This window comes from Molothrus aeneus, chromosome 1, assembly GCF_037042795.1.
Source record: "Molothrus aeneus isolate 106 chromosome 1, BPBGC_Maene_1.0, whole genome shotgun sequence".
NCBI classification, from domain to species: domain Eukaryota; kingdom Metazoa; phylum Chordata; class Aves; order Passeriformes; family Icteridae; genus Molothrus; species Molothrus aeneus.
In genome coordinates, this window is record NC_089646.1 from 120,588,780 (window position 1) to 120,614,486 (window position 25,707).

The 25,707-nt window shown below is 41.1% G+C and overlaps 1 protein-coding gene across 1 annotated transcript in view; it reads left to right on the forward strand.

The window, feature by feature from the left end:
• Positions 1-5,556: 5,556 nt before the first annotated feature.
• The window catches only part of KCNB2 (potassium voltage-gated channel subfamily B member 2), a 180,876-nt gene continuing 160,725 nt past the window's right edge, over positions 5,557-25,707 (forward strand). The window contains exons 1-2 of the mRNA XM_066563895.1: positions 5,557-5,820; positions 21,670-22,354. Coding sequence (XP_066419992.1) covers positions 21,776-22,354 — 579 coding nt within the window. The 5' untranslated portion in view covers positions 5,557-5,820; positions 21,670-21,775. The remainder of the gene's footprint in view (positions 5,821-21,669; positions 22,355-25,707) is intronic.

Consider the following 25,707-nt stretch of genomic DNA (forward strand, 5'->3'; position numbering starts at 1 on the left):
GGTGTGAGGGACTGTGGAAGAGGCAGTGGTAGAGGAAGGCATGAAAGCCATCTTCTCAGAGATGGTATTTAAGGAAACATATTTTTTCATTGCAGAGTTCAAAGTTAGCAGGCAATATTGGATCACCTAAACAAGCCTCATGCTAAACATAGCTTTGGCTATAAGCATCCCCTATATAATGTGACCAGCAAGTGCCAGCTCTTCGTAGTGACAGGATTGGGTTTTATTAGACTGCTCAGTTGCATCAACTTAGACCAAACTACTGCTACTTCTAGAAAGCAATAGCAGACCAAGTTTATACCTGGGATGTGCTGCCCCTGAGATTCATGAAAAAAGCTTAATTATTTCTCAGGCTGTGATCTGGCATAGGGCCAAAATAAGGGATCTCAATTTAAAGGTCTGTGAATAACACCAGATAGCATTTTAATTGTCAGGCAGTATTAACATTCAGCTCATGCTAATAAAAAAATAAAAATATGAAAATTGCATTACCAAATGTGTATTTTTTAAAAATAAAAATGCAAGCTGCAATAGCTTACTACAGGAGGTCGAAAAAACTTTTGACTTTTTGGAAATCATCACTATCTTATGTTACACAAAGGAGAGCCCTACATCCTAGAACCTAAATGTTGCAGTGTTGAGCTCCAGGAGCCACTCAGCAGGCATCCTTTTTGCTTGCCATAAAACCCAACCAGTAAATCTTATCTATTTGACTTCTGCATATGAAAAAATGCCTCAATTTGAAATGTCAGTTTGTACAGCTCTAACTGTAACTCAGTTACTTATTGTAATTTATAATTCAGCTTCAATCATAATGATACACCTTTGTTTAGCTCAAGTTTAGTTTCTGTTTGTGTTTTGTCATGTGACATGTTTTGTCATGTCAAAACTGATTGTAGCCCTGAAACCAATGACTATTTTCTTGTGCAGATTTATCCAGAATTTAAAAAAAAACAAACATCAAAAACCAAACCAAGCATAAAAAACCCGCCCCCACCCGCCCCCCCAAAAAAACCCAAAACAAACCAAAAAAAAACCCCAAAAACCAAAACTAAAACAAAACAAAAAACCCAAAAACCAAAAAAATCCACCTAGAGAAGAAAGGAACAATTTTTACGAACAGACAAGAAACTACCCTCAAACCCAACCAAGTTATGGCTTGTTTTACAATGGCGTATTTCCCATGCTCTGTCCTTCCTGGCTATGCTCTTGCTCATCTCTGTTGCTGGTTTTGGGATACCCACCTCTGTAAGTTTCCATTTAATGGGAACTAAAGAGGGAAAAGCTGCCACAATTGTCCCTATGTGCAGCAGCATTTCACTCCTGGATGTGTCACAAGGCAGCCTTTAAACACCAGTGAGACTGCCGTCCCACTGCAGCCTGTGAAAGGACTGAAAACACTTCCAGGAGCCCCTCTAGAAACCAAGACTTGGGAAAAGAGTGTCAGAGCCCAATCTGTGGCAACACAAATAGAAAACATAGTATTCTGAGTTAGAGAAATATGATAAAGGAAACCAAAACCTAAATAAAAGAGGGGGGGAAGCAAAACAAACCCCAACCACTCAAATTGAAGCATGGAAAGCTATTCCAATAATCAGGAAGTCCCTAATCCAGACAAGACTTGGTCTGAACTGTGGTGGGTTATGCTACTGCCAGATGATATTCCTAATGTGATTTATTTCAAGAGAATATTGGACTTGGTCAAGAAGCTGCCTTTGTTTGACTTGTTTTTTCTGCAAGTCTTGAGTGATACAAAGGGCACTGGGATGGGCTTCACTCTTCTAGAACTTATTTTTGCCATTTGTTAGGCACACTGCTGGGAAATTAAGATACATTTCAAAACCATATTTCAGCACTGCAATAAATGATATGATTACACGCAGGAAAATGATCAACCATTCATTTAGACAGGCCAGCTTTGATGCTGATTACATCAGTCCTGCTGTTGTTGGTGCTTAATGTAATATCTGCTCCTACAAGAAGGAATAGCCATTAAACCAGTCTATAAGTAGATTATTCCCTTCTCCACAGGGAAGTGTCTCTGAGGCAGGGACTGAAAGCCCTGTGTTGAGCTGAAATGGTGTCCTGGACTACAGACAGGGATTAGGAAGTCGTCAGGCAAAGTGGATCAGGGCCAGCAGTCCCAGTCGTGCCTTCAAGGCCCTGACAAACATAAACCCACTCTTCTTCCTTCAAAAGCAAGCAAATTAATGGGTCACATGAGTTCATTGGTATGGTCAAGGTGTTCAGCAGTGGAGAAGACAATTATTTCTTGCAACATTTAGAGTGTGAATTTGAATGATCCTCCTGGTCATAGCAAGATTTAGCTATACTTTTCCATATGTCTGCCCATCTTTCTCCATCCATGCCTTCCTCTAAACAGCTTCTCCTCTCACTGCTGGGAGGTATTTGGGAAGCACTGCCTCACAGAGACCTAGCAGGCTCATCTATATAAATTGGGTGTTAAGTCAGAAGGAAGAGGCCCAGGATGTTTACAAGGATGGTCTTGATGGATGAAAGGTATTCTGAAGAACATCGCTGTAATGAGGGGGAAAAATCCTGCAGCAGAAATCTTGGTAGAAAAGAGATTTCTCTTTTTCTCAAGCAGTTGCTTTCTTCCCCTTATCTGACCAACTGAGACTAAACTCCTCTAAAGGAAATCTTTCCTTCATGTTCAGCAGCATGGCCATGCATTTTGCATTTTATTTATGGTAACTAAAGAACCAACAAAGGTTCCCTTCAATATCCAAGCATGCTGGTAAGAGCTGAAGATGTGTTCATAAACATAAATGCCCCAAGCCTAGAAAAAGAGTGAGCCAAGAACTGCAAGCATCTGTTTATAAAGGAAAATTGAATAACAAAGATGCAGTGATGTAAACATGAGTCTAGGCAGGATAATGTACCTCTATGTGCAAAAATAATTTCCCAGAATAAAATTACTTTTACTGCAGACATACTAGCAAAATAAGGAGCTTTTTATTCCAGAATAACTTCTCCTTATTGAAGGCAGATCAGTTGCTTATTCTGGAGCAGTGTCTAACAGCATGCATACCACTGTAGCCAATGAACTGCAGGAACTCACCTATGAACTGAACTTTCTGTCAGTTTTCCCAATAAGCAAGATGTATTAGTGTCTGGGGGTGTGTGTATGAGAGGGAGATAAGACATTCTTCCTTTATCAAAAATGAAAAATCAAGTAATAAAATCTCAAGAAAACACAGTCTGCTTCAAAACCACTCACTGCATCACGAAAAGCAGTAGAGGAGAACTGGAGCTCCTCACAACCTATTATTTAATGAGAATCTGAAGGAATAAATTCCACTTTCCTACAGCTCTGCCTCATGGGCTTTACTGAACTGCAGTGGCTAAGAAGACAGATGCTCCAGTTAACTTTTCTCACTGATGTCACATGTACATGCAGATTTTGAGGTATGTTACAGCACATGAACTCCAAATGTCACCTTTGCCATGCTCTGAGCACAAAGAGATATGCGGTTAGCTTCTTTCTCCACCTGCCTTCTTTTTCTTAAACTTGTTGTAATTTAATTGATTTTGTGAGTTTTGCTCAGCTGAAACTGATTGGTGCATTCAAAAATTAGTGATGAGACATGTGGATATGTGTACACACAAGGGGTGGAACATTTGAAATACATAGATACCAACATTTCAGCTGGGGAGTAGCTGAGGAGAGGAATGGGTTGCTATGGAGCTTTGTTTATCACATGTAAGATGCGGAAGAGAATTTCCCTGATTGACCATAAGGGTAACACTAGGCTGAGCAGCCTAGGCATGGATGCCTATGCAACAGATGTCCAGGTTTCAGACAAAGTATATTCTGCTGGAGCTTTTCATAGAAATCTAGCCTTGAACTCAGCACTGACTAGGACTACTGCTGAGGTAGCCATTCAGAAAACTTCTGCAGGTAGGCTGGGAGAAAGTAGGCAAACTTTTTTAAAAATCATACATTTATATGTCCCCAAGACAGTGAGATTTTATTTTCACATAAAATGGGTGAAAATCAGCACAGTAAATGAGCATTCGAAGTTTAACCTATTTCTTGGTGCGTTGTAATTAAAATCATGTTGGCAAATACTGCCCAATCTCTTTCTTGGATAGCTTTCAAAAGAATAAGGAGGTCTTTGAATTAAAAAAAGAAAAAAAAAGAAAAAAAAAAAAAGAAAGCTGATAGAAGTTTTGTTGGAAAGCCTTCATCCCAGCAGCAAAATGTGCAACAGTTAAGGCTGAATCTCAGAGCTACAGGATGAGATGAAGCCTGAGCAACACAATGCAGAGGGCAAAGCTACAGATGGACTGTTATGAAACCTGAGAAACAGAGAAGAGCTTGAAAAGGAAAAAAGCTTTCTAATCTGATACCTGAAATATAGTGGGGCATTAATGAATGAGGGAAAGAGACTTCCTCCCATTATCTGGAATGATCAAGGAAAAACAATAAAGAGCTATAAAATACTATGGGAGGCAGCAGGAGTAGCTGAAGTCTTGATTGCAGCCTGCAACCTTGCCAAGACTTGATGACAAAAATGCATTAGCCATGCCCCATGAAGGGGTGAAGGGTCCTGGCTCTCCAGGCACTGGACTTCTGCTGTGGGCTGAATATGTCAATAGCAAGGCTGGGCCGGCCGGGTCATCGGCCGGGTACAGTCCTGTGCTGTGTGCTGTGCGCCCGTGCCCTGCTGGGCTTTCCAGCCCCTGGCTGGGAAAGGAAAACTGGGCAGGGATGCTGTGAATGCACTATTGAGCAGGAGAAGGTGGTGTGTGTCTGTCTCTGTGTTTGGGAGGGGACAGTACATGGAAGTGCGTGTGTGCGTGGTGTGTTTGTCTTTGTGTGCAAGCCCGCACATTCCCTGGCTGGGGAGGTCCGAGAGGTGCGTGCATCCCATACGTAGGAATGTTAACGTGGATTCACCCGTGTGTGAGAGGGGAATCCCCTGCCTGGAGGGTGCCCTTAGCGTGGGTTTAGTGTGTGCGTGTGTGTACATCCCCTGCCTGGGGGATCAGTGTGGGCTGTGTGTGTACATGCATGTGCACGAGTGTGTGTGCGTGTGTGTCTGTGTGTCTGTCTGTGTGTCTGTGAGCGTGTGCACCCCGCCCGAGGCACTGGCGCGGCGTCTGTGCGTGGCTGATGTCTCTGAGCGCGGTTCCCCTGCCCGGGCAGGGCGCGGGGGATGCGCCCCCTTAGTCCGGGGGCAGTGTGGGGAGGGGGGCGCGCCCCTCCCGTGACAGTGCCGGGAGCGCGCAGCCCGGGACGCGCCGGGGAGCGCGGGGCGGGCGCGGGGGCGCGCGCGGCGCTCGGGAGCGCGGCGGGCGGGGGGCGGGGGGCGCCCCGCGTGCCCCGGCCGGGAGCGGCCGTGCCCCCCCGCCCCGCGCTGCCGCCGCCGCCGCGCACAGCCGCAGACACGGGCGGCCGCGCCGGCAGCCGGCGGCTCGCATGCAGCCGGGGATTACAGCGGGGCGAGGGCAGCGAGGGCTCCACTCTTATCCCCCCTCGGCCCCCCCTATCCTCCGCCCGACACCCCAGCCGCTCGCCGCGCGGCTGCTCCGGCGGGTTTTCATCTCCGGGGGTAGGAGGGAGATGCCTTTGCCGTGGTTTTTCCACCCCCAGCCCTCTCCGTGCCGGGAGAGGCGGTGATGTGGAGCCGAGAATGTAGAGGAAAACCCTCCCCGGGAAGGAGCGACCAAAACAAATCCCTCGCCGTGGCTGAGGCGGCCGCGCGGTGCCCGGGGAAGCCCGAGCAGCCCCTGCCAGCGCTGGGGAATCCCTCCTGCAGCCCCCGGCGGCGCCCCGGGCGCCCGCGGAGCAAGGTAAGCGGGAGGGCTTCCCTCTTCCGCCGAGGGCTGCCTTTTGCTTTTATTTGTATTTATTTGAGAGCCCGAGTCATGGCCAGCTGCCGCCCTGGTGGGACTGCCAGGGAAGGCGAGGGCTGCCCGCTGGCCGGGAGCGCCCGGGCGGGCCGGGAGCGCGGCGCTCCCGCGGGGAGCCCCGGGGAGCCCCGGGCGCCGGGAGCGCCCCCGGGGAGGGGGCACGATCGGCGGGGCGGGACGGAGCCGGGGTGTTCTCCCCGGCTGCCTGGATCCGTCTGAGGCTGGGTAACAGAACCCTCACCCTGTAGCGCTTTGGAAACCGTGGCTTGTATTTTTGTTCCTTCAGAGCTGCTAAAGGGAGGGAGGGAATGACATTTCGTAGTATTCTGCCTCCTGCCGTGGGTGAGCTCTAGCGATAAAGGCTCGTCATTTGTTTCCGATGCTCTGATAGTGCTTGTGGAAACCTGATGATACAAAACCTCAGCCTTCTCGGTAGCTGTCGTTGGAATTATCCCATCCACCCGGGGACTGAAAAATCCCCTCTATAGAAGGAAATACACGTAGCATAGAATACACGTAGTGGTAGTCTGAAATATACTGTCATATATGCTTTCTGTAGGTAGGGAGCATGCTGGCCCCTGGATTTAAAAATCTAAATGTCTTTATGAATAGGCATGTTCATTCGCTACATGGCTTCTACAAACCATTCAGTGTGTTTCTTCTATCAGAATTTCACTGCCTGGGTGAAGGTAGACCTTTGTTTATACCCTATGTATGTACTGTCCATATTTATAGTAGGGTTTGGACTTCATTCAATTCAAGTTACATAATGATTAAGATACAATAGGCAATATATATGCAGTTTCTTGGACATTTTAATTCAATGCAGAAAAGACTGACTCTAGCAACATTGCCAAAATTGTCACTTTTTCAATGTTTGTGTAAGAAAGGAAGTGTCCATAGCATCAGGTGGAGACAACGTTCCTTAGCAAATACATAGTCATCAAGACCTTGCTATTAAAAGCACACCTTAGTGAAGGATTTCAGTGACCCTGTCCTGGAGCTCTGACTAGGTGTCAGGATTGGTTTAGAAGAGGAAGAACAGCAGGGAGACTGGGCAGGCTTGGGAGGGGGAAAAGCCTGTCTGGTAACATTTTGCATTAAAAACAGCTAGAGCTCAGGTTTGCTCAGCTGGCGAGTCTGTCCAGCTTAGAGCAGAGCTAGCACCAAGCCTTAGAGGCTGGGCAAGGTCTGCAAAACTGAACATTCCACCAAGCCTGGGACATGATCCTCCAGGGATCTTTAGTAGAAACTTTCGGGGGAGCAGGGTCAGTGAGTACATGCCACTTATGGGATTTGTTTGTTCTCTGATCACCAAGATGTGCTAGCAAAACTCTGGAGTCTTTCCCAGAGAGATAAGATGCAGTACAGAAAAAAATAGTTTGTTTCTGGTTCTTAGCACCTCTGTCTATTCTGTTCAAACAACTGATAAATCTGATACAACTGATAAACTCTCACTTCGTTCAGCATTAGTGGAACTTGCAGCTGGCTTGTTGTTATTTTTTTTTCCAATGAGTGCTTCTGCAGGCCGCTCTAACCACAGCATTTGAATTTCTCTCCCTCTTTTCTCGGCTGGATGCTGTTGCTGGAGCTCAGCAGGTTGCCCTCGCTCAGATGTGTGCAGACAGTAAAACATCTTCAGCTCGAGATGAGGGAGAGGTGCTGTTCAGAGCAGCACGCTTCAGCCTGAACATCTCCATTTGCTTCAGCATTTTGAAGTGTCCCATTGCCTTAACGATGCCACATCACATATATTTATTCATACTCAGCCTTTTTTTTCTTCTAAGTGAAAGTTAATTGGCAAATTCTGTCTTGCCATTCAAAGCAAGGCGAGAGGTCAAGATTTGCAATAGCTTTCTTGCCAACAGTTGGGATTTTGCCAAACAGTTTGCTGCTGTCACTTTTAGAAAAAAAATCCTGATCTTATGTGACTTCCTGGAGCTTCATGTAACCACATGTGCAGGTAAAGTATATTCCATGATGCTCCTGTATTTAAAGCTACCTGCTGAAGGATATTTCAGTCGGTGTTTTACTCCGTCTGTCATGATATAAACAGCACATTGGGGAAGGTCTGTCTGGTCTCAGCTCAGAGGAGGAATGCAGGCTGAGCTATCTGGTGAAGGGGGCAGTGACTGGAAGTATGTCAGTGCAGTGGGATTCCACTGCAGACCCTCCTGAAGGTGTCTGCTCTACCAGAGTACAGACCTGCTTCTCCCCACAGCAAGAGATGGGAGCCAGAAAGGGAAGCACTTAAAGCTGTACACCACTTCAGCTTCATCACAGTAGACATACATGCAGCCTAAAAATGAATTTTTGGATGTTTTCAGGGGTCAATTCTATTAATTCATCATTTTATTGCATAATGTCGTTTGACCCAGCAATGCTCACAGCTCTTGGAGTTAAGCAATGATTGCCTCTAAAAGAACTATACATGTTTGTCTAATACTGCAACAGTAAGTTTTTATCATGCTTAGGAATAAGGTTTTTTTACCTAAGAGGTGTCTGAACATTATAAACATAAATATAAAATAAATATAAAATAAATATAAAATAAACATTAATATTAAACAATAATATAAAATAAATATTATAATGGATGCATGATAAAAAACCAGGCTGTAGTTTACTTTGTTGTGTTTTTCTGTTTCTAGTAATACGATATGAGCACTCCAAAAGAAAATATTTTTGATTTCCCATCTGTAGTTGGCATCTTTTTGTTGTAGTGATTGCTGGAATAGTGGAACTGGGTATTTGATTTCTTGGATTTCATAATAAATCTTTGGAATTGTGTTTTAACTCATATTTTAGTAGGGAGAAATGTGTGTTTACTTTGTAACAAGAATATTAACTTCAAACCAAAATAAATTTTCCAATATTAAATTGCATAGATTTTTTAAGATGTGCAACAGTATTCCATGGGATAATGTGCAAAGAAATTGCTTAGGACATTACAGAGTAGATGTAATCCTATTGCAAATGTAGATTTTTGTGCAATCCCATAGGTTTATATGTTTTTAAATCTATACTTCTCTGTCTATATGGAAAAGATATGGAAAGAATTTCATTATTTTGAATTTTTTCTTCACTATTATGCAATTAGAGGTATCATATTGCATGCTATAATACATACATTGCTCAGTCACACTCAAATAAAGTCCAAGTAGAATGCATATATATGGCTAAAGTTTTTTAAAAATTTAACAGAGAAGCTTAACAAATCAAGTGTTTATTGAACAGAATTTGGAAGTTTCTTATCTTGGTTACTGTACAAAGTCAGTCCCAGTATAGCTTCCCAGACCACTACAAACCATAAAAGCATTAGGAGAGTATGCATTAGTCAAGATATTTAAAATCTATTAGGCTTAAACCTGCCTGTATTCTTCATAAAAATCTGGAAGGACAGCAAAGGCTATTTTGCCTTTTGTCCGTCCCAGTGCTTGCTACAGAATGTGCAGAAATTTCAGCACAAGTCACACATTGGCATCTTTCTAAGTTTTCACTTGTTTGCTGTGCAGTGCATTCCTTCTTCGAAGTCTGGAGGGATGGAGTTTCTTAATGATGAATTTCTTAAAGGATGAGTGTCTTAAACTACATTTTTTTCACTAGCATGAAAGTATGATGATGTTAACTGCATAATCAGAAAACAAGGAATATTATTTTGAACGCACTTCTTCCTGGATTATGGTATGAACAGTAGGGAAACAATAAGAGAAAAGTCTCAGGCCACTAAAATCAGTGAAGTTTTAAATTTATTTGTTTCTAATGCAGGAAATCTATATTTAGCCATAATGATAGATCAGCTGTGACTTAGGTGTCTGGATTCTGTACATCCCTATTCCTTCTCTGGAATAAAGAGTAGTCAGTAGCATCACTGCTGGCACCAGCAAGAGAGTCAGAACAACAATCTATTAGCTAATAAATAATATATGTAATGCTGGCATAATGCAGCTCTGAGCATTTAGGAGCAGGCTGCGATACAGAGCAGCTGAACTCTTTACAAGGAACAATGGCAATTGACCAATTTGCCCCTCTCAGCACCAGGGCAGGGGAGCACAGTGCACTGTAATATTGTGTGAGGGCATTTACAGCCTGAGCCAAGGCAGAGGGGCTGAGCAGCTCTCTTACCACTAGCACTGGCACGTGATGCATAAGCCCCTAGGTTTTTGTTACCCCTAGGAAAGTGCTTCTTACTAGGAAATCAGACTTTGCTATTGTGAGGTGTTCTTGCTGCCATCGTATCCAGGTACTAGCTTGTTAGGAAATAAATGTCAGCCCTTCAGGTAAAACCACACTATGAGGAAATGAATGCAAAGCTGTGCTGATAATTAACTGAACAAAGCTCTCAAACCTAATCTTCTTTGATGACACTGGAGATGAGCTTCTCCCCCTGATTGCCTAACAAGTTAAGAAATAGAAATCAGTTATGGCAGTACAGTCCAAATACAGAATAAATTTGCCTCAGAGCATTAGTAAGGCAGCTCATAAAGTAATATTTCACAGTATCTCATTAATAGTTAACTTTTAGAAAATTAGCTATATTTTCAATATATAGGGATAAAAAAATTACAGTCAAATGCAAGAACTCAAAATGAAGCCGTAATGTTTCTTTTTACAGAGTTTTCAGTTGTGTCATTTGCCCTCTTAAGGTATGAAGATTTGGTTACCTGCAAGGGTGTTGACTTCATCTCATCTCAAATGGCAGAATAATCCTGCTATAATTCATAGCCATTCATTCAGTGTAAATTTGCATATACCAGAGACATTCTGAGACAGTTTGAGCAGAAAGTGCTGGCAAGCTGCAGAAGCTAGAAGAATCCCCCTAATGTATTTAAGCAGACTCAAAACAGTGAATAGGCTTAATTAGCCTTGAAATCACACAACTGTGAATGACAGTATTGAACGTGCTTTTCCAGTGGTTGCTGAGATTAACAGCACAGAGTCGCTCTACCTTGACAGGAGTGCTGTCTAGAAGGTCTTGCCTTCTGGAATATTTCCTCTTATGCTTTCTTCATTCTTGTTATTGCTGACACAGAGCAAACCTCTTAACGGGGTAAGTTTTATACTTGAATTTATTGTCAGGACTAGCCTGGCTACTGATAGTCACTTTGGTCCCTATTTAGGCATGTCATTAAAGTGCCATTAGCAGTGCTTCTGCAGTATCTTCTGCTCCTTTTGAACTGAAGAAGAGATGAGAATGTTTAGCTGCTGCAACATGTTAATAGATAACCCAGGTAGAAGCAAAAATATCTCACTTTTCCTCAGTAATCTTGTGGTTTTGGTACTGATGGAGAAAAATTGAGCTTTTAGGCCTTTCATAGATTAATATGATGCAAATAAACATTTCACTTCTTGTAGTCCAAGATTACCACCCACCAAAGGACTGGTCACACCCTTCAGTTATAGACTCATTTGTGTCTGTTGTCTTTCAAGCACAGGCTGCCTCATTCCTGTTCGGTAGGAATGGGGATGGTCTCCATCACTGCAGCTGTCCTGGGGATTACTGATAGCAGCAGGAGCCTGGAAGATGTAAACCACAGGTTTGAATCACAGGGATGAGTGTGGGCCTTTCAGTGAATGTTTAATGACTAAGCAATGACATCAAGGTGGAGCCAAGGCCACCACCTCAAGGTGTATTTGGAAAGAGTAGACGTTGTTCAATTCTTTTGAAGGACTATTTTACATACCTCTTGTAAGAGGAGGTTTCCAGGCTTAGAATATCATGTGGGTGGGTTGTGTCTCTTTTGATCCTGCTTATGCATTGGGTCTGGTTGGAAGTTAAGAGCATCTTCTTCCTGACTGTGAGGTATCATGTTGATCCTTCCTTAGAGGTTCCCACACCCTTCTTTGAACTTGGGACTTGGGTGTTTAATATTAGAAACCCTGAACTAATGGCTCTGATGAAGCACATTTTTTAAGAGGATGCTGTGGCTTTTAAAAATACATTTTGGTTTGATAGAAGTAAATAAATTAATTTATAGTGGCATTTTTATAAAAGTGTTCCTTTTAGCCTGTCTTGATTTCAGAATTATAGTAACAGTAGCATAGGGTTGTGCATGATAGTGAGTCTTCACTTTTTTTCTATTGTCAGGTCAATTTGAGGGTCAAAAAATATCAATACTCTTGGTATCAGGTAGGACTAAAAGTCAGTGTAGCTTCTTCTCTACAGTGTTAAACTGGAGTTCCTAAGAACAGCTTCTCCTTACTGACCCCCAGACCAACTGTATCTTTGTGCAGTATGTGGAACCAAAACTGATAAGGTCATAGATAAGGTCAGGAAGCAAAGTTTTCTGTTTTCTGGGTGACTGCTTTCCTCAGATAGGCAAAATAAGATGTTGGGTTCCCCATGGCTCTGCACAGCAGTTTGTAGTAGTAGTTTGGGATGTTTTTCCAAGGCATCCTATAGTTGAAGACATCAAGATGTTGAAGGGTTGGATTCTTCAGATCAAGATTAGATGGAATTTTGTCTTAATTTTTAATGATAAAAGCCTTCTGTAAAGACTTGCTGATGCTGTGACCTCGGGGACATTTCCAGCTATGGAAAAACAAACAACAAAGGCACTTGTCAAAAATTGAGTCTCCCAGAAATCAAGGCCTGATTCATTCCTTTGTTCTGCTTTCAGGGCTTCTGTAAAGGACCACAATAGGAGTTTGAGATAGGGTCCTAATTGGCTGAGACAAATGTCTCTTGAGTAAGTCTGCTCCATTCAGACTGTATTCCTTGGCCAAGTCTCTTCCTGTCTGTGGTCCAGGTAGGTTTAGGCCTATCTTTCCCCTTGATTGAATTAGGGAACAGTCCTGTTAGAAATGGCTGAAAATGAAATTTTGACAGAAGCAGCAATTGAATGTTTTAATTTCCGAAGTCACTTAGGAATACAACTCTGCTTTTCTTAACTGTAGATTTGGGATGGTGGCATTGCATGTTTTTTCTTTATTAGAAAACTCAACAGTATACCAGGATTCTGACCAAAATGCAACATCCAAAATTTTGGGTGCAATTTCATTCAAAGAGGGATAAAATTTGACTCTTCTGTATGATGTGCCTCTTTGCTTCAGACATCATTCTTTATGTATATAGGGTTATATTATATGTTGTGTAATATTTCCCTGCCTAGAAACCTAGAATCATCATTTATTACTACACTGTGCAGGCTTTTCTTCAGCAGAACAAAAAGACATCTGTGAAGTTCTTCACTGCTTTCAGCTACTTGGCAGCACTGTTATTGGCAGGGAGCAGTGGAAGATTGAAGGGTTAGAGAAGCTAACATATTTAGAATAACCCTAAAACGAATTGCTTTAGGACAACTGGTTACATTAGTGCCTCCTGAAAGAACAAATGATGTGTTGACAGTCTCCTCCATCATCTTAATGCACTGCAATGCAATTAGAAGAGAAAATCAGGTAGTGGATGGATAAATTGCAACTCAAAGCTCTAATTTATTAATATTAATGTATTTGCTATTATTAGTGTATCCTGAACATGTAACATCTGTAGACTCTCAAAGAATTGTATGGAAGCACCAATCAAACCTTTGGATCCAGAGTGCTAGTTGGGATATAAATATGTAGTCTGATTTAGACCTGACATGAGGACCTTACATAATCACATTTCTGTAATATCAGGTTGTTTGACATTAAAGAAAATGATCTGCCATTTGGCCTTGTACTTCTCTGTGACAGCTCATCTCCTCAGAAGTTTCCAGGGAAGGCTAAATAAGCAGTGAAAGACAGTATCTTTGGCAAAAGCAGTAACAGCCCTTAGCAACCAATTGTAAACATGAACAGTAAAGCGCGGACATGACCAACAACAACATCCTAAATGAGAGATGTTTCAACCTGCAATGGAAATGGAAAGGTTTTTGTAAACTGAGCAGGAATGCACCAGGATTGTTTGTAAGGATCATATAGCCACACTTGTCACAAGCACCCACAGCAGAGCTGTGGTTAAGGAAAGAGAGAATCGGAGCTGATCTGAAATAAAGTTTGGGGGGATCTTGATTCAGCACTGGGTAGGCTACAAAGCCATGTTCAGTGCTGTCTTGAGACCCCAGTGCAGGCTGAGGGGATGCTACAATCCCAGTGCTCAGATACAGACTTGTGAAGAGGTGCTACTCAAAAAGACCACTTGAGCCCTAAATTCCATGAGACTTGAGGTAAAATTACTCTGAATGCTCTCAAGAGCATTTAGCTTTTTGTAAAGCAGTCTGCATCACCTGTCGTGTGTCTAGAGCCCACCCACATGGCTTTACCTTGCATAAGAGCTTCAGTTAGTGATTACAAGTGCTGTTGGGGCAGTTAGAAAACTCAGATAAGCCAAAACTGCCAGGCCTGTGTGACTGCAAGACTTTAAAAACATTTTATCAGTTATACTTTCCCTCTTTTTCTGTCTTTTGTCACCTTACCTATTTCTGTCTGGGTTTTCTTATCCAAGGCTCCTAGGGAATATATAGAGTCTCAGAGTCTGCTGCTCCTTGGTGAAGTTCAGCTCATCCATCTAAAAGACACCTCTGTGCTCAAGATGGTGAGAACAGCGAGTTAGCAGACAGACTGATTTAGTTAATCTGAAAAGTTCGTCTATAAAAGGCCTAATCTTTTTTGAGTTTTTCCTGCAGATCTCCAAGACTTTGTGCAGCCAAAGTTTAAATTTTCCCAAACCAGAAATAAATAACCAATGAGGTCTTTTATGAAGTAGAAATAATCATCATTTCAGACCAGTTAGCCATAGCCCCAAGAGCTGATTTTGCAGGATCTCCTCTTAAAGCAAGATCTTACTTTTCATAGACCAGCCCTTCTATAGCTGTTAACAGAGCAGTCAAAGCAAGAGGTGGGATTTGGTCTTAGTTCATGGAAAGACTCAGCTCTCCAGTAACAGCTCTGCCCATGACTGTAGTATGGCAAGAGCCAGGGTTTGTTCACAGAGAAGCTGTGTCACAGGGGAGACAGGCTAAGGTTCATCTTTGCCCCCTCAGACCATGGTGCTATGAGTGGTGTCACCCACTGAAGCCCCTGAGGACTTGTGCCAAGAGCTGTCACCAGCAATTTGGATAATCAAAGCTCAGATACTTCTCTCCTGTGCACACACGCATGTGTTCTTGCATATAGATATGAATCTGAGACATACAAAGGATGCTCAGGAATTCTTTGACATGTTTCCTGACACTTCCTGCGTTCAGCTTGCCAATCCTTAACTAAATGAGATGTGACTTCTCTAGAGGTGGGAAATGGAAATAACTAACAACTCATTTAAGTGGGATGCTTTTATGCAGAGTTTTCGCTATCACCTCAGCTATCTTTTTAAAAACTGAAATTAAGGGAAAATTCTAGTAAAAGATCCCACAGCACACCATTAAGAAACTAAAGATCCTTATATTTTGAAACAAAGAGCAGACATTTGAGAGCTAAGATGTGGCAGCAGAGAGATTACAGCAAAGCAGACACTGAAAGAAGAATCATACAAACAAATAAGCTAGCAAAAATGTGTTTGCTCAGTAAAAATACATTGGTTTGTCACAACCAACTTCTTTTATTTTTTCTTGGCTAACTTGCTGGATCTCATTTGTAGGCTTTAAGAATCAGATGCTGAGGTGAGCACAGGCTTTCTAAGGTTTTTTTTAAATCACAGAGTACCTCCAGTTCTCCAGCTAGAAAGGATCATAAGGATCTTTGAGTTCAACTCCCTGCTCCTCACAGGATTACCTAAAACTAAAAACTAAACCATATGACTAAAAACATTGACCAGATGCTCCTTGAACTCTGAAAGGCTTGATGTCACGACCCCTTCCCTGGAGAGTCTGTTCCAGTGCCCAACCATCCTCTGGGTGAAGAAATTTTTTCCTAATGTCCACTCTGATTTTCCCCTGACATTACATCTGCAAAACCTAAAGCTATTTTCCCAGAAAGTGTTACATACCTGCATTAAATACAGCCTGAAGCTCTTAAGCCTTAAGTCAGTTTTAACAGCTAAACTAGTAAGTGCAACAATTGTCTCCCCAAATCTTTCTTGATTTTACTGAGCATTTTTGCACGTGAAGAAATCCAGCACATTGATCTTAGACTCTTCAGACCTGAAAATAAATACTTTGAATGGAATAACCCATTTAATAATTTGTTTAATGTTTAATAATTTCTTTTTAATCCAGAGCTTTCTTGAACTTTTAAAAAGATAATTAAATATCACTACATCTAGAACCAGATTTTGTTTTAAAATGTTGAAAACACTTCCAGCAAATTGTGAAAAACTCTTCCATTTGTTTTCAAAGCAAGGAAATTAATTAATCAAATCTTTTCTTGAAAACAATTTGACAGATTTTGACAAAAAGACATCTTCTGACCAAAATGTTAGAAGTTTGTCCCTTAAAAGTCAGAAGAAAGCAAAATTGTTCACTTTTCCTGGGATCCTTATGATACAACCTCTTCTTGGGTACCACATACTTTTTTCCTCACTGCATTAAGTGCAGGACATGCTCCAGCAGTGAAGCGTGCTTATGTACTGTAACTTCTCCATCTTATTTGGCAAAATTTGTATGACAAAGATTGGGAGAGATGTTTATGACTAAAGCATGCAAGAGTGGCTGGGATGTGAATCCTTTTGGAGGAGAGGTCTTGCACATGGAGTCCATGGAAGGGGCTGGCACTGCTCAGCATGGCAACCTCCCTGCGTGCAGTTACACTGACCTGCACTCCAAGGCAGATGGCTGGGAACAAACCACTTGCTAGGAGCAGACCTTGAAGCATGTGGACTCTCCAGCCATCCTTGCAAATGACTTGGAAGGGTCCTAACTGTGCCCTGGCAGGCGATGTTCCGGCAACGTGACAGCACAGATAACTGGGTTCCTCAGCCTGAGGGTTTAATCTGGTCGTGTAGGCATGCCTGTCCAAAGGGCTGAAAATGCTAGGGACTCTGTAATAAGCAGCTATCTCAATCTGAGCAGCCAAAATTGTTGGATACCTCAGGCATCTATGACTTTCATTTCTACATTATAAAGCAATGGTAATAATGGCCTCCTACTGAAGGGGAGACTGGGATACCCTGGAAGTGCTTGGGTTGGACAGGGAGAGCTCCCTGAGGGAAATTCAGCACTTTGTGTGTAATGTAGGCTTTGCAGCAGGAAAAGCTGAATAACATCAGAGGCCAAATACTGAATAAGAAAGATGAAAAGAAATGGTAAATAATTGCCCATTCATGTAAAGAGGAAGGGATTGATGTGAGAGTCACACCATTAAAAGCTGCATGTCTGTGGTGCGGGGGAGGGCACTTAACCTTCCTTCTGGCTTTCCCTAGCTTCTCGAGTTGTACTCTTTGAAGTTTTCATTTTTATTTAATGCAAAGAATTGACTTTGATTTGAAGAATTTCATGTAATATTACAGGTATTTTGCTACAAAGTAATTTTATTATCGCACAGGAAGAATGCAGGGTTTATCTAGATTTGCTTTTATATATGGGGTAGAATTTGTGTTTTTCTCTACCAATTCCTAAGTGTGCTGGTGAGCACTAGGCTGGCTTTGCCTGCCTCCCAAGTGATAGTTACATTTTTTACTAGCCCATGGTGGACAAGGTGTGTGGTGGAATTGTGCACAGCCTGAAGGTTAAGGCAATAAGCCAAGGTGAAAAGTATTTTGTCTTCTTATGAAAAAAAAAATCTTCTATAATTTTGTTATAATGAAAGATCTGGTGATTTTGTATTAAATTGATTATGTGGCTTTTCAAGTTAGAAATGTTACATAGTAACATAAAGGCAATTTCCTTTTTTGACAAGGTAACCCACTTAGTTGATAGGGGGAAGGCAGTGGGTGTAATCTTTTTTCGATTTCAGTAAGGCTTTTGGTACCATCTCTCACAGGATTCTTCTGGATAAGATGTCCACAGCTGGACAAACCCATCATGGGATGAGTGAGCAGCTGGCTCATGAGTCAGGCACAAGGGTTACAGTAAATGGGTGACATCAGACTGACCCATCACTCGTGGGGTTCTGCAGGGCTCCATCTTCAGCCCTGTGCTCCTCAACATCTTCATAAATTACCTGGATGTAGGACTGGAAGGGATATTAAGTTCACTGAGAAGGGGTATTAAGTTCACTAAACTGGGAGGAGCTGTTGACTCCCTTGAAGCCAGGGAGGCCCTGCAGAGAGACTGGATAAATTAGAGAGATGAGCAATCACCAACCACATGAAGTGTAACAAGGACTAGTGCCCAGATTCTCCATCTGGGATGGGGCAACCCTGGATGGATGTGCAGACAGGGAAATGAGAGGCTGGAAACCAGTGGCAGAGAAAGGGACCTGTGAGTCCTGATCAATGGCAAGTTGAATGTGAGTCAGCAGTGCCCTGGCAGCCAGGAGAGCCAACCCTGTCCTGGGGGCATCAGGCACAGCATGGCCAGCCAAGCAAGGGAGGGGATTGTCCTGCTCTGCTCTGCACTGGGACAGCCTCACCTCGAGTGTTGCGGGCAGCTTTGGCTGCCACAATATAATAATATAAAACTACTGGAAAATGCCCAAAGGAGGGCTGTGGAGATGGTAAAGGGACCCTATGATTGTGAAAGTAGAGGCTGTTGATTATGTAGTTGTTAAAGGCACAGTTTAAACCAGGCTTTTTAGCCAAGGTTTGGGAAAAGTTTGTCTAGGAAGAAATTTTTTAAAAATTATCATCAGAGAACTAAAGAAGGTATGAAGAATGAAAGAAGGTGGGAAGAAAAGCACTTTTGAAGGAAACTAAAATAATTCATTTATTTATTTTTAAGTTATACATCCTCCTTCTTCAATGTATATTTCAATGACGAGCGCTGTAAAAAAGGCAGAAAATCAGCCTCATGGTTCAAGATTCTTCACTTGGGAAAATGTAGTTTTTTTTATTTTTTTCAAAATGCTGCATGTTGTGAATGGTGGTTCATCCCTTGGTACATGTATATGTACATAGCACATTCTCAACACTAACTTAATAGTGTTTCACTGCTGACTTCAGTGTAGCCACCAGGATTTTTAAAGTTTTTTAGAAAAGCCACATTTCCTCAAGTAGGAGAATGCAACCAATAATTCTACTGAAAAATCAAAAAATGTTTTATCAGCTTTAGACCAGTCATGGTGACACTAGAGTATTTGCATTGTTTAAAAAATATGTCTGGTAACTACACTGCGGAAAAGTTAAAACAATGCATAGACTTGTTAATCCTTTGTTTCTGCAATCAGAAAAAATAAATAAGGATATGGTTAACTTAAGATTAATCAGATGAGATGCTTGATCTCTATTGTGTTTTTACTTGATATTGCTAATATTAGGGTACACATTTTCATTTTAAAACAGAAAAAAAAAATCCCTGAGATACAATAGTGAATAAACTAGTGAATCTCTCTAGGAAATGCCTGAAGACTTGACTGATTTCATGAAGAATAACAAAACCTCTTTATGAATTTCTTCAATTCTTTTGTTTTCTTAAGTAAGACAACCTTTAAAGGAGAAATATCATTGTGCATTGAAATCTAAAAGGATTTTTTTAAAAATAGAGTTTGCAAATATTTCCTCTGTAGAGAAATATCTTCTCATAACTGCTTACTCTTTGTGTAGCTGTCTGTATGTCAGAAGACTGATACATGCATCACAGATCACTAGGAAATGCTTAAGTGAGGAGATCTTGCAAGGATTGGAGTCCCCCACTTCTCAGAAGTCTCACCATCATCCCCTTGCATATAAGGAAATGAGGAGAAGGGTAAAACCAGAGAACAAAATCAGCTTAAGGTCAAGAGGGAAAAAACCAAAACAAACACAAAAGAAAGGGATATATATTATGCAAACCTACTGATGCCAGGGCTTTGATTTTAGTAGGATATTTATCTTTGAAAGTGAAGTTATCAGATAATCATTTTTGTCAATGAAGGTAAATGTTACAGGCTTAAACCCTTATGTAATTAGGCACAGAAGTGCTCTGGGTTGTGCTGGGAGATGAGGAGGGATCTTCACAATGCAGTGCTGGAGGCAGGATGGGAAGATGCAGAATATTTGGACCCTTACAATTTTGAAGTTCAGCTTGACAGTGAAATTGGTAACTAAAATGGTGGTGTTCTGGGCTGTTGCCATAATTTAGCAATTTTGTGCTTATGCACAAAATAAAACAAAACAAAGAAGTAAATCTTTAGATGTAAGTATTTTTCTCATAAGTAATTTTCCTCTTTTCTGATGTTTTTGGAAATGACAGTAATATCTGGACTGTAGTTGACTGTGTCTTATTTTATCTATTGGTCGAGGAACTTTTAAAGTTTAGCTATAATGAAGTTTAGCAATTTTGATTTTATACCAGCAGCATAGTCAGTACTGTCATGGGCATGTCAGAGGACACACTGGAATTATTCTTTGTTTTTCCTGAAACTTCTAGTAAAGGGTTAATCTAAATCCTCACTGCTCTGGTGTGGATCTGGTCTATGTGACTTTCTAATTCTCTTTCAAATTTCTGCCTTTCCTCATTATGAGTTTGTACCCATTTGTTCTTGTGCCAACTGGTACTTCAGTAAAATCAGTTCAAACCCCTCCCAGGTGTTCACTCCTGATGTATTTATAAGTAACAATCCCTCCCAGAACAACTTTCATGCTTTACCCTGCAAAGAGGATCGAATTCTGGTACACTTCAAATTCTTTTATTTGCTAGACTTATTTCACTTCAAGCAAAACAAAACAAGCAAATAAAAAAAAAACAAAACAAAACAAAAACAAAAACCACCAGACTGTTGAATTGTTGATTTGCTGAGAACAGGAGGAGGAGATGTCAATTCTGGGAATTACTGAGGACTTTCCAACTTTGAAACAGAAGCCTTGTCTAAGCATTCTTTGGGCCATGATACTATTGCTAGGTGAATATTTAAGCACTGTGTCTGACAGTTGGCAGCAGTAGAGCTGGTGGGTGGGTTTCCTTCCTGATTGATTCTGGTATTCTACATTTAGTGACAAGCAGCTGCACTTCAGAGTTCACTGAAGCACTGGGCACAGTGAGTGAGGATGCACTTGTGGATTATTGAAACTGAGGTCACTGATTGCTGTCATTCAGTCATGTCTGCAGCAATGTAGCAGGTGAACAGTGGGGCAGAGAAGAGCCTTGCAGAGAATCCGGAGAATTGCATGCACAGCCCTTGCCTGTATAACATGTATTGCTGGTCAGTTGGCCACAAAAGACTTAGGATTCTTTTGACCCATTTGTAAAGTAGTAAGTGCTGTGTGGTGGTAAAAAATACGACTTCTCAGGATGGCATTTGAATTGTTTGGTAAATAACATTTACCCATGAAATAATACAGCAAACTAAGATTTGAATTGGGACAAGGAGGGAAACAGTTTGGTGTGAAGATTTTGATATGCTGTGATTCTTTTATTCAGTTTCAGTATCTCCCAAATTTGAATTTTCAATAAAAGTAGGGTAGCCTCTGTCTTTACTTGTAGATGTTCCTATAATCTTTCCATTTGCACACCTCGCACATTAAAAGATAAATAATCAGATTAAGCTAACACAACTGCATCAGAAACTGGTTCTTAAAAAAAAAAAAGAAAAAACCCAAGTCCTTTTTACAAATTGTAGCAGTTGATTTTCACAAATACAGGAATTCCAGTGAGTTTTTCCTTTGCTTAAGCATAGTGCTCTTAGCTGTTCCAGCTGTTCCAGTGCTTCTGGATATTACCACAAAGAGTATCACTACAAAGAGGGTAAATTGCAATCATTAAATTTTCATCTGCATATGAAAGTATGGAAAAGAGAGAGAGAGAGATTGGGGGATGCATTGTACCTGGCAATATTCTAATTTTTTGTCTTTTTTAGCTTCAGGAATGGAGCTGTCTGTCTGAAGAGGATTCTGCCCAAATATTCGTAGTCTCCAAGCTAATTTTCCTACAGACTCTGGTGTTACAACTTCGTCTTTTTCAGAATGGCTGAGAAAGCTCCACCAGGGATCACCAAAAAGTCTTCAAGGTCCACCCTTTCTCTCCCTCCAGAACCAGTGGAGATCATTAGGAGCAAAGCCTGCTCGCGGAGGGTTAAAATAAATGTCGGTGGACTCAACCATGAAGTGCTGTGGAGGACTTTGGACAGACTTCCAAGGACACGATTGGGAAAGCTCAGAGACTGCAATACCCATGAATCTCTGCTGGAAGTATGCGATGACTATAATCTGAATGAAAATGAGTATTTTTTTGATCGACACCCAGGGGCTTTCACTTCCATTTTAAATTTCTACAGGACAGGGAAACTACATATGATGGAAGAAATGTGTGCTCTCTCTTTTGGCCAGGAGCTTGATTACTGGGGGATTGATGAAATATATTTAGAATCTTGCTGCCAGGCAAGATACCATCAAAAGAAAGAGCAAATGAATGAGGAACTGCGGAGAGAGGCAGAGACATTGCGAGAAAGAGAAGGGGAAGAGTTTGATAATACCTGCTGCCCAGAGAAAAGGAAGAAGCTTTGGGACTTGCTTGAGAAACCCAACTCATCTGTTGCAGCAAAGGTAGGATAATCAATAGGCTTAATACAAAGATAGTAGAAAATGGTTTCATGACCCATGCATTTGACTTGTAGGAATCAACAACATCCACTAAAATATTTAGAGAAAAGAAGAATCTAAAAATCTACATATCATTAAGTGAAAACACACAAATCTGTCCTAAACCACAGTGAAATCAGCAGAAGGATCCCTGTTGAGTTCAGTTGTTTTTAGGCAACTACTGTACTGTACTGTACTTTGCTTTTGCTGTATGTGATGAGAAACATCTGTGTGATTCTTAATGGACTCCATATGAAACACTTCAATGAAAATGCAGACATAGTACATTATCTACTTGTTTGTTAGAAAAGTATTTGGTTATGACAAACATCCATTTCAGTGTTGCTTGTCCTGCTACAGGCACTGCATATGTGTTGTGTCAGTGTTTGGTGGGTTGTGCTGGATAAGCCATCAAAAGGTCATCAGTTAAGGCATGGTTTTATTATGGCATGTTTTCTCTTATACTACATTTTTGCAATCAAGAATTAGAGTGTTTTGTATAAAAATACTAAAATATTAATGCATATATATATTTATATGCATGCGTATTTATGTGTATACAGGTATATGTATATAAACAAGTATATGTTCTATACATGTATACACGCACACAAATATAGATGTGTAAAGTTTATATATATTTAGTCAGCAGTGAGAACAAATTCAGATGAGTCCTGGGTCCAGTTCTGCTGTCTCCAAACAGGGAGGTTGGCTGAAGCTTCACTGATACAATGGAAAATTTTACCCTGGTTGTAGAAATGGGACTGCACACACAGATGTTGCTATTGGTATTTAAAAGAAGGATTTTCTTGCATCTTGAGGAACTTAGTTGTTCTGTTTGTGGTGTGAAGCACTAATTAATGTGAGGTAAATTTTGGAAGCTCATCTCCAATTTGAATGACTCTAAAATGTTTGATGTTTAGATGTTCATGTTAAGCTTAACTGTGGCTTTATTTTCTTCTGTTGTTGTTTGTTATTGGATGCAATGCTCTTTGGACCAAGGTAAGTATTAAATATGATGCTGCAATGGACAAAAAAATGAAAATTCTGGCAAAGATTTTTCTTGCAATAGTAACTCTTACTATTGAGGAACAATACACATTTTTTTAAATTTTCATTTTTCATTGTGAGCTACATAACTTTTTAAGCAAGGAACTTACTTTATTAAAAAAATGTTGTGACAGAATTTAAGGTCCGTAAGTGGAATAAAAGCTTATAGGAGAAAAATGAATGTATTCAGAATATTTTAGAAAACTACATGAATAAATTTATTCAGAATATTTTAGAAAACTACATGAATAAATTTTCTGCTTCCAAGATACATATTCTGGGCCATATGTTCCTCTCCAGGAGAAAGAGCAGAGGGGAAGCAGATGGGTGTAAGTTTTGCCAAAAAGGGTTCAGGGAGGCCGTGTTACGCACCGTGATCCCCTGGTGCAAGCTAACATCCATCAGCCCCTGCCAGCGCTTCTGTGACACAGCTTCTGCACTGCCTGCAGGACTCAGGGACCAGCTTCTCAGTCCTGCACACCTTGGAACGTCACCAGTGTGTTCCATAAGAGACCTCTCCTCCTGGATGCGGGCAGGAGGAAATCCTGTCTGAGCCACGCTGCTGAAACACACTGCACGCAACCTGCGGGATCACCTGGCCGCGGACACTGCCACAGAGACATCCAGCAGGCAGATTTGTTTGTGAAATATTTCCTCTTTTATATACAGAAACCAAGGCAGTTGTCTCTAAGGCTTGAGACATATGCTTAATTAGTGTTTTCCTAAGACTAGGTAGGAGTCAACATGGCAAGATGAAGCAGATGAATAAAACAAAAGTAATGTACTGATTTTTACATTCTTTGCCTGTGACTCGCTTTCATTCATTTGCATGTTGAATAAATGCAGAAATATAGGATGGTTAAACTTGCATGAGTGCCTGCCATTCATCAAACTGTTCTTATGACTTACACAGTGCCCCATCATGCATTTACTTAAAAGAAGTTAGGCTGACCCTCAGCTTTTAAGAAAATCCCCCTTTGGTCAGTCTGAGCAGATTTCTCCTCAGATTTTGCAAATGAATGTGGCTATTTCTTCAATTTCCCCAGATGTCTAAATAATTATTTTTTAACTTTTTATTTCCTTTTCCCCTCATGCTCTAATTTGATTCAATGTTATAGATCTTTCTTGCTACAGGGAGTTTCACATTACACTTGTATACATGTTGTAATGATTTTCATTATTTCAATTGCCTTTTGTCTAAGTTAATGCCCTTTGATGTGGTTTTTGTGGTTCTGGTAGCTAGAAGTCACCATAATTCATGCAGTCAGTTTCCCTATCTAGTCACCTTCAGTCTGTAAATACATATATGAGCCAAAATCATAGTCAGATACACCCATGCCAGCTCAGACAGCTATAGAAACTTGGCTGAATGACATAAAGGAGAGCAAAGACCATCACAACACATTTGACCTTAGGTAACATAAAACAAGATATGGTGGAATCAGTTGGATGCCCTTTGAAACACACGGTGTTAGGATCAGTGGCAAGACTTTGTCTGAAGTGTTTAGATAAGACCTCTTTTAGATTTTTCAGTTTTGTGTTTGGTCAAATAAATTTCTAGTTTGTCCTGAGACAAGAGGCACAACCAACTTCTTTCCTCCGTAAAAGTAGAAAGGATGGTGGGACTTTGACAGTGGCAAGTTGGGAAGCAAGTAAGGAAATATTACCATAAGCCTGAAATTCAAATATTAGCTGCCTTTTGAAGAAATTAAATCATGTGAATATGCATAAATATCCTATAGGTGCTTGTTCAGTCATTTATATCCTGTGCAGCATCCAAGCAGTTGACAGGAACAGCTTGCTTTTAATCCCTTTCACATCAAAGATTAGAAATGTGAGATAAATACTCGGATGTGGTTTTGATATGTGACTGTGTCTTGCCACTTCTTGATTCTGCTAAGAACCCTTCTAGGTCTGATCCAAAGCTTACTGAATTAAGAGGGAGTCCTGCTTTGGATTAGGCATCTCAGGACAAATCCTGCTCCTTTTGAGGTCAGTGAAGGTTTGCCACTGCACTCACAGCAAGGTGAGACAGAGCAAGGTGACAGTGAATGAGCAGCATGTATTTTACAGGGTGTGCCACAATAAATAGGAGAAAGCAAGCAGAATGTGTGGCAAGAAATTAAAACTATGTTTAGCTAGTAAAAAAGGGAATATTATATGTCAAGTACTGTTGCACAGTACAGACACAATTAACTTTTTGAGTTTTTTCTATTTAGTAAATGCATATGTGCACCTCATCTCAGTCACTAATTACCATATTAGAG